This window comes from Sinocyclocheilus rhinocerous, unplaced genomic scaffold (assembly GCF_001515625.1).
Source record: "Sinocyclocheilus rhinocerous isolate Xijiao unplaced genomic scaffold, SAMN03320098_v1.1 scaffold404, whole genome shotgun sequence".
In the NCBI taxonomy this organism is placed as follows: Eukaryota; Metazoa; Chordata; class Actinopteri; order Cypriniformes; family Cyprinidae; genus Sinocyclocheilus; species Sinocyclocheilus rhinocerous.
The window spans coordinates 456,146-466,227 of record NW_015628680.1 but is presented as its reverse complement, the minus strand read 5'-3'; the positions used below and the strand labels follow the sequence as shown (position 1 = coordinate 466,227).

Below are 10,082 nucleotides of genomic sequence, written 5' to 3'. Positions count from 1 at the left end.
AGCAGTTATTTTCTGACACAGAACGCGTTGGTGAAACTCATGCATCTAGCAAGAACTTAATACACAAAATAGTCATATTGATTCAAGCATTTAACATTTATGAATGAATTAAATGTCAGTAGCCTAATGAACAATACTGTACAAATTATAGCGATCACGAGGAATGTCCTATTCTATCCCAAACGCGTACAGTAAACTGGACATGTATAGCCTACATTCCCATCAGTTATATTCAGGTCAATAGTGCCACCTGTTGGCGCAGTTTTGTAACTTAGAGAACAACTTTCGTTATGTCGAGATAACGAGAAAATTAAGTCGTTATAACGAGAAAACAAGAAGGAAAAAAAATATATTGCATGGCCGCTTAGAACTTCCGTATTAAATTCATAAAGTCGTGGCATTAAATGTTGCATGCACTGCAAAAAATGATCTTCCTCAGAGTTTTCCAGAGCAAACATCCTTAAATCATGATACATTTACTTGAGATGCAAAATGAAGATATGAAGTCTTGTTTATGCTTAAAACAAGAAAAATATCTGCCAATGATTTTTTAAATATTGTTCTTGTTTGATCCATAAACTCACTTTATTTTGATCAATTTCTCAAAAAACGATACTTCATATCTTCAGTCATTTTGCATCTCCAGAAAATGTATCTTGATTTAAGAATCTTTAGACATTTGCACCGGAACACAAGTTCAATTAATTCCTTAAACTTTCTCAACTTGATCCAAAAAAAGGTCTTAAAAGTCTTAAAATGAGCTGCAGACACTCTAATGAAGAGCAGGTGGTTGGTTCTTACCTGTGATCGACCCGAAGCGCTCCGTTTCGGAGAACAGGACGGAGATCACGAGCTGAAGGTCGTCTGGATCTCTCCTCGATCTCACCGATGGCATTTAAACGAGCGTCCCGACATGCGGGGGCCGTCAGACAGACGCTGCCTGCTTTAATGAACATAACGGAGCCCCTATAAACATCTATTTGTGTCCGACCACAGACAGACGGGCTAGATGGCTGAAAAAGAGCTATTTTGTAAACTGAGCTCATTGCCGGACACTGATATGAATTTTGATTATACAGATGTTTAATATAGACGTTTTAATTTCCCCTGTGAGACAATCACAGCACTTTTGTGGGCAGATGTAATTGAAAGAGATCTTCAGGACGTGTGTGCATCGAGACGTGTTCTTCCTCTAGATCGCGTCTCGTTGTGCTGATGATGTAATGCGGCGGAAGACAGTAGCAGAACACGCCACAGGAAACTGTAAAAATGTGCTGTGGCCTTCCTTTATTAGAGAGGAACTTCCTTTGCATCTGAAGCGCTGATTTGGATAATGAGTCTTTCAGATGTGTTTTCAAAGCTGGACACATTTGGTTCAGGAAAAAGGAAAAATAGATGTTTTATTATAGATAATATTTCAGATTTGATCATAGATCAAAAAAAACATTTTGTTATAGATGCTAAAATGTTGATAGATTTTGTAGATAAGGAAAAAATATAGATCTATTTTATAAATAGATATTTTTCTAATAAAATAGAATTTTTAGTACCATTAAGATTATTAAACTTAAATTCCCTTTACTGTGAGTGGAAAAATAGATATTTATGAAAATTGTAATAGTTTTCTCTGTAAAGTACAACAAATGCTACACTGTAAAAATTATTCTTTAGGTAGTAAATGAAGATGATTAAAATGCGTTTTTAATAAGAAAATACTATTTTAGGCTTTCTATTATAAAATTCAATGTTATTTGCCATTTCTATGTAATCATTTGTGAAATTTATCAGCAGTTTCTTAGTAAACGTTTTAAAGTAAGTCCTACACCAATTTTTTTCTTTTTTTATTACCATAATTTATATTTACAATTGCACTCTACAATTTATTGCATGACAATAATGAAAATTGTTTTCACAATACAATATTAAGAATGAAATTTAATGAAAATAATGCCAAAAATAAACTGTTTCCTTTATGCAATATATAATTTCTGCACAGAGAGATCATGTAAAATTTGTAAAAAAAAAAAAAAATCGTGATCTTTCTCAAATTTACATCTGAGAACTTTTCAAATTTGGAAATAATCCAAAATGATGCTGAAAGTTGGATAATAAGTATTGCAAGCTTATTTATTTAATTTATTGTATGTTTAATGTAAACTTATTTAATGTAAGTAATGTAAGTATTGTGAACTCATAACAGTTTAAGACCCCTCCAGACCAGACCAGACTGCATCCAGCTCTCCAAAACCACACCAAATCCAGTCTGATTCGTTCATCTCCCTCAGGTACATTCAGAATTAATGCTAATAGATCAGATTCACACAAGGTGACATCAGTGTCAAATTACATTTCATCCTAAGCTTTATTTTCTCAGAAAAAAAAATGGTATGAATCACAAACTGACAGAAATCCAACAAAGATGAAAATCACAAAAATATATTTACATACAGGCGGTTGTTTGGATAATTGAATGCACAAATGTCATGTTATGTCATACATGTGATTTTTCATTATTCTGTAAGTGCTTCTAAGTTTGTTTGTTTTTTGCATTATTGTAGATACTGTAATTTGCCGCAATATTGAAGTTGTAACATAGACTTTTAGTTTGTTTTTCCTGTTCCTGTGTTTCCTCTTTGACCTAGTTTTCCATGCTCCCTTGATTAGTTAGTTCTATTCACCTGTGTTGATTGAATTATCTCGTTTGCCTTCTCCTAGTATTTAAGCCTTGTGTTTTGCCCCTGCTCCTCAGTTCCGGTATTAATGTTGAATATTGATGTTGATTTGTGTCTATCTCCTGCGTTTCTCCTGCCTGAGGATTTATTAAAGAACTCTCTTGTTGGTTCCTACACCTGCATTGTATGCTTTCCATAGCCGCGTTACAGAATACCGGAACTCTAAATTTAGAACTTTGCGGCATTTTTCTTTCTTTTTGTTTTTTTCTCCTCTCCTCTTCAGGATGGATTTACCAGCCGTCCAGCTCCTTTGCCTGGAGCAGCAGGACCGTTTGCTGGAGGACCACACCAGAGACCTTTTAGATCTGGCAGCGAACGGTCCCAAGGATGATTTTGCTGCATATGTGGAGTGGGTGCCTTGGTCAGCCGTTGACCATCCGTTGCCTCGTGACTCTACTCCTCTGGCTTTGCCTCGTCACTCCGTCCCTCTGGCTCTGTCAGGCTCCTCCTCCCCTCTGGTTCCGCCTTCATCCTCAGTCACTCCGGCTCCGCCGCGGTCTTCCGGGCCCCTATCTCCGCCTTGGTCGCCTGAACTGTCAGCTCCGTCTTGGCCCTGTGTCGTCCAGGCTCTCCGTCTCCTTGGCTCCACCTGGGTCTCCACCTCCAAAGGCTCAGTCTCCGTCTCTCATCCCAAGGGTGTCGTCTAAGCCTTCACCACCATGGCTCCTCCCTCCCTCGACTCCGCCCTGGGGCCTCGTCCTGGTTGGTCTCTGGACCAACACCTGGCTCCTCCTGCTCCTGGCTCCTCCCTCCATCTTCTCCATCATAGTTCCTCCCATCTCCTTCTCCCAGTCCCTATCATTCTCCTGCACCATGTCCTCCTCCAGAGCCCCTACCCTCCCTCCTCAGTTGAAATTTAGGTGCGAAGACGCACCTTCCGGAAGGGGGGCGAACTGTAACATAGACTTTTAGTTTGTTTTTCCTGTTCCTGTGTTTCCTCTTTGACCTAGTTTTCCATGCTCCCTTGATTAGTGAATTCTGTTCACCTGTGTTGATTTAATTATCTCGTTTGCCTTCTCCTAGTATTTAAGCCCTGTGTTTTGCCCCTGCTCCTCAGTTCCGGTATTAATGTTGAATATTGATGTTGATTTGTGTCTATGTCCTGCGTTTCTCCTGCCTGAGGATTTACTAAAGAACTCTCTTTGTCAGGGTTTGGGTAAAGAGATGGAGGCAAGGACTCAATGGTGCAGGAGAATGGGCTTTATTAATAATAAAATAAACCACAACAAAAACTACCCCGAGGGGGAAAACAGGCTGGTAACAAACTGGCAAGGCAGAACAGGACACATCCGGGGAACATATGACAACGAACTGGCACAGGACTGCAAACACAAGGAAAATAAATAGGGAGCAAATGAGGAGGGTAATGAGGGAAACACAGGTGGGGCAAATTAACCAATAATCAGGTAACAAGATGGGTGGGGTCAAGACAATTGACATGAGAGCACATGGCACACAGGGAACAAAGACAAAAGCCATGTGCTAAGACAAAACAAAAACACAAGCACATGGCCAGCAAAAAAAATCACAAGCCATGTGCTTGAACAAAAGAAGACATGAACACGCAGCTAATAAGAGCACTCATAAGCCACGTGTTCACACAAGACATGACAACATGAAAGCACGCAGCCAATGAAAAACACAAGCTGCATGCTACACAGCACAAGACATAACATGACATGAAAGCACGCAGCCGAAAACACGAGCAGACAGAAGAGCACACGGCCCGAGCGAACTCGAGACAGCGTGCTCCCACAACAGGACAGAACATGGAGCGCGAGTGTCCAAACCCCGACACGAAACCGAAACTCAACAAGACATGAGTGCCAGGATCCCAACACCACGCTCCAACATGAAACAAGGAAACAAGACACGCAGACAAGAGCACAAAAAATGTCTCGAAGCCGCGCGCTCACATGAAAACAACAACATGACGGGAGTGTCAGGGCTCTGTCACAAAACCATGAATAAACTCCACCTGGTGTCCCTAACGAGGAACACCAAAAACAAGACAGGGACATGACAACACAAGACTGACACACAACAACAGACAACACAAAACAGGAAAATCAAAACACAGAGACAAAGCCCAGACAGTCATTAGAGGGACCAGGGAGGGTTGAGCCAGGGAGGCTCAGGCAGTCCAGGAGTTCCGGCAGGGGCTTGAGTCCTGACAGGGGGCCAGGGCAGAGCTGGGAGCTTGGCAGGCAGGAAGGGTGGAGCCCGTATCAAGGATGGAGCCGGCAGGGCAAGGAGCGCGAGTGTCCAAACCCCGACCAGGCAGACTCTAGCGCTTCTTGAGTCCTGACAGGGGGCCAGGGCAGAGCTGGGAGCTTGGCAGGCAGGAAGGGTGGAGCCCGTATCAAGGATGGAGCCGGCAGGGCAAGGAGCGCGAGTGTCCAAACCCCGACACGAAACCGAAACTCAACAAGACATGAGTGCCGGGATCTGAACACCACGCTCCAACATGAAACAAGGAAACAAGACATGCAGACGAGTGCGCACGGCTCAAGCACTCTCAAAGCCGCACGCTCACATGAAAACAACGACATGACGGGAGTGTCAGGGCTCTGTCACAAAACCATGAATAAACTAGACCGAAGTGACAGAACCCTGACACTCTTGTTGATTCCTACTCCTACGTTGTGTGCTTTCCATAGTGACAGAAGTATCAATAAGCACTATTTTAATGTTACATTATGTTACATTTATTCATTTATGTTTACATGTATTCTTTGTAGATGATTTTATATAAAGCAACTTACAAATGAGGAACATCACACTTATTGTCAGAGAGACAAAAATATCCATAGTCCACAATGTCACGTTTATTAGAAAGCTGGATTAGGAAAGTCCGTAAATGCAAATGGTGATGGAAAAAATATGAGATGGAAGGAAAAATAATATTTCAATGCTTTTGTGTTCTTTCCAAGTGAACAGGAAATGCAAAAGCAGTGAAATATGATCACATATGTAATCCTATCTTAAGTATTTTGCATCACAGTTTCCTTTTAGGAATTCCGTATGAAACAAGCAAAAGCAGACGTTAAAATACAGAATTGTTTTCTTTTTTTTTTTTATTGCATGTATAATGATTATATATATATAAATGTATTTGCAGTCATTTTTATGGAGTTTGTATAACATATTGATTCAACAAAAGTAAATGTAAATACTAAGTATTAAGTAATATGCGCTAAACAAAAAAAAACAAAAAAAACAATAGTAAAGCAAACTGAAAGAAAACACAGTAAATGTTTGTCTCCATCACCTCATGAGTCATTCATCTGAATCATATAACTGTCCTTAAACAAGTGAAAACATGATAGAAGTTCAAATAGACATGAGTACAACTACAAAAAACTTCCTGATTCCAACAACAAAATATACATTTTCTCTGAAGCTGCATTGAAATAATATGTATGGTGCACTTTACAAATAAACTGGAATTGAATTGAATTGAATCATTTGAATCCAAACGGCTTGATTGACTCACACACAGTGGGTAACACTTAAATAATTTTAGTGCTTTACTGATTACAAATTACAAGACGAAAACTTTATTCAGTAACATATCCTATTAGATTACAGATTATTAGTAATGTATTCTGAGTGCTTTTTATGATTGAACAATTCACACAATGGCAGTAAAGTAACTGTAATCTGATAATTGGCATTTTAAAATATGATATAATCTAATCACAAGTACTGAATATTAGTAATCTGATTGTGTAATCTGGATCACATGTACTCAGTGACTCTCCAGCACTCACTTGATGCAGATGAAGTGGTTTTCTTCAGTTTCAGGAAGGCTGATCCAGTGATTATCACGGGTCCGAATGGCTCCGGATCTCACCGTCTCATCGCATTTGTCCAGATCGATGTCGTAATCAGAAGCCCACTGATCGTAGCACATGGTCTGACCGTTGACCCAGAACCAGAGTCCCAGTGTGCAGGAGTGACGTAGACCCAGCCACACGTGAGCGGAGGAGGTGCTCGCGGTCACATTCATCACCCGCCGCTGCATCTGCTCCGAATCCACCGACACCAGGTCCATGTCCATGTTTCTGCAGCGTCTCAGAGCTTCAGTCCACGTCTTATTCTCTCGGATCAGAACCAGCTTATCTGGAAACACGAACAGATGAGCAAGAACATCAGGATACAAAACATTTCACTTTGAAATACAAGAGCCAGTGCTATTGTAGTATCACTGAGAAGTTTTTTTTTCATTTATATATTTATATATACTTTATTATTATTAACATTGTTGTTTTTAGTTTGAGTTATTTTAGTACATCAAGTTAAACTAAATGAAAATGAGAAATCTTACATGAACCATAATTTTTTTTAAAGGGATAGTTCACCCAAAAATGAAAAATCTGTCATCGTTTTTTACTCGTGTTGTTCCAAACCTCTAAGGCGTTGGTTAATCTTCAAAACAAAGATGAAACACATGAAGATATTTTTAATGAAACCTGAGATGTTTCTGTTCCTCTATTGAAAGTCCAGGAAGATCCAGAAAGTCATAAAGGCGTCAAAAACCGAATCCAGATGAATCAAACATTTAGTCTAGATTTAACTTAGACTGTTATTTGCATCCACATTACATTTGGCAATCAAGGAAGCTTGAATGTGTGTTACACTAAAAACAAACCTCATTGGTTCTCGTGCATCATGTGACGCGTGTTTTAGATTCAAGTTAAATCACATTTATTTCTATAGCGCTCTATACCTTACAGATTGTTTCAAAGCAGCTTCGCAGTAACAAACAGAATCAGTAACGCAAAAATCATCAATTATGAAACTAATTCTATTTATCAAGCTGTAAAGCAGCTCTTTTAAGTTTTGCTTACCTGGATTTTTAAATCTCTCAGGTTTCTTCAAAAAATATCTTCATTTGTGTTTTGAAGATTAACCAAAGTCTTAAAGGTTTGGAAGAACATGAAGGAGAGAAAGTGATGAGCAAATTCACATTTTTGGGTGGATTAACCCTTTAACTATAATAACTCAGTCAGGAACACACGTGAAGTTACAGTGCACTCGTTGAACTTCTCCTGTAATGATGAGAGAGTTTCTGTAGTTTGACATGTAGACGTACAGCAGCTCAGAGGATTGATCTACTCACCATCATAACACACAAAGGGACGCTGATGTGCACAGTCCTCGTCTGTCCACCGTCCTTCATCTCTGATACCAGTCGATGTGCAGATGCTGTTTCTGTTTGTTCCGATACTGGGTTCACCAGGTTTCCAGTGTGTGAATGCGGCGGTGCTGTTATCTGACCAAACCCAGAGTCTGTGCAGACCGATCCAGACTTGTTTATCTGCTGTGATGCTCTGAATCTGTTCATTCTCACTCTGATTCCTCACGCTGGCCAGATCTGTGTGATACTCTCTGCAGTATTTCTGAGCTTCAGTCCAGTTCTTTTTCTCCTGTCCAGGGACGAATCCTTTACTGGCTTTAAAACAGAAAGACATTTGTCTGAAATTGATTTAGAGAATTAAATAAATAAAATAAAAGACCAAGAACAAAAAGACATATCCAGGAACACAATTGTGGCTCATTGTTCAAAAGATGTTTTATTTTTATTGTTGGAAATGAAATACTCAATATTGTTTTGCAGCACATTTCTGTGTGTTGTGATCACTTACAGCTGAACTCACCATTATAACAGATGAAATACTGTGTGTAACTACAGTCTGCATCATGCCATTTTCCTTTGTGTCCTTTCGCACAATTCTGTCCATTCCCACAATCCATAAAAACACAGTCTCCATCTTCTTCTGGTTGTGGTTGTTTTGTAGATTTGTCCCAGTTCCTATACTGAGTCTCATGTGCTGTGTAGAAGGCAGGGTCACTCAGAGACCATATCCATGAGTCTGTGCTCTTCAGCCCAATCCAGACACGATCAGAGCTACTCTTTATGGCCTGTTCAATGTCCTTCTGTTCTTGTATGTCATTGATAGTGACCAGATCTGTGTATTTCTCTCTGCAGTAACTCTGAGCTTCAGTCCAGCTCTTCATCTGATTCACAAAGTGATACTGACGCGGAGCTCCTGCAGACGAACTGAGCACGGCTGAGGAGAGACACATTCACACAGATCTCAGGACTCATCCACACTGTGTTTCAGTATGTGTTTGCTAAAGAGTTCTGAATGGTGCTTTTATATGTTCAGTGTTTCCCACAGGATTCGGAGAGACTCTGGACTTCTAGTGGAAGAAAACTGAGTACAAATACATGAATGTAGTGCATTTCCAGAGCAAAATTACCAGCTTCAACCCCTTTTCAGTGACCAAATTTAATTCTTTGCATCAACCTGAACTTGAAAGTCAAACCTCTGCAGTATTGTATTATATAGCTTTTACAAATATTTCTAAAGTGCATTATCATCTCTGAGACAGAAATATATTACCGTTGTAATACAGCTGCACTGTACAATAAAAAATATTACTTGTTTTACTGATTTTAGAGTATAAAAATTACAATAGTTATGTCTTAGTATCTTCACTTGCAAGAGTTAAACACTCAGACTTTAATTTTGTCAGGAAACTACAGGCCACACAGTCTAGAGGACTCATGGGAAACACTGATGATGTTTTGTGGTTTATTACTGGCTCACATGCAGTAGCAGCTCAATCTCCTCAACAACACACGCAATTACAGAATCATTCAAACACACTTGAACACTTTCATCCAGGGCCGGCCCGTCACATAGGCGAAATAGGCAAATGCTAGGGGCGCCGTCCATCCATAGGGGTGCCAGAGTTAAGTTTTTTTTAATTAATTTTTTTTATAAATAATAACATTATTTTAATTAGGGGTGCACTATATATCGAAATATAATCGATATCGCATTATGGCTCAATGCCATAGTCATATCGCGAAGGTTGCGATTTAATTAAATAAAAATGAAGCGGGTAATGTGTTCGAGCGCAACCCATGACACGCAGCGCTTCACTCTGAAACATGCAGCACATTTATTTGTTTATTTGCTGGCAAACCACCAAAATAAAAGCAGTTTAATACTTTAATTTGAGCAGAGATGCACCGAACGACCATCGGCCATAAATCGGAACTGGACGGTTTTTTGTTTTATTTCAGAGTCTGTAAACGGCGTTAAACAGTCTGGCCTAGACATGCAACGAGGAGAAAAAACATTAGCAGGCAGAGAAAGCTCACTGTTCAATGCGCGAAGTATGAATGTATCTCTGAGGGGAACTGACTGTTTTAAGAAACAGTATAGAAGGCATTTTCCTTTCATCTTGCCTCTGTAGCCTATAATGCATTTAGTGTTTACAGCGGTAATCAAGGAAATGCATCACTGCTGTTCCTTAAGCGCCACCTGCTGG

At 39.8% G+C, this 10,082-nt stretch overlaps 1 protein-coding gene across 1 annotated transcript in view; it reads right to left on the bottom strand.

The window, feature by feature from the left end:
- Window positions 1–6,439: 6,439 nt before the first annotated feature.
- LOC107737964 (C-type mannose receptor 2-like) overlaps window positions 6,440–10,082 on the bottom strand; it is a 4,173-nt gene continuing 530 nt past the window's right edge. Inside the window, exons 2-4 of the mRNA XM_016549617.1 lie at window positions 8,468–8,809; window positions 7,858–8,190; window positions 6,440–6,857 (exon numbers count right to left, since the gene is read on the bottom strand). Coding sequence (XP_016405103.1) covers window positions 6,502–6,857; window positions 7,858–8,190; window positions 8,468–8,809 — 1,031 coding nt within the window. The 3' untranslated portion in view covers window positions 6,440–6,501. The remainder of the gene's footprint in view (window positions 6,858–7,857; window positions 8,191–8,467; window positions 8,810–10,082) is intronic.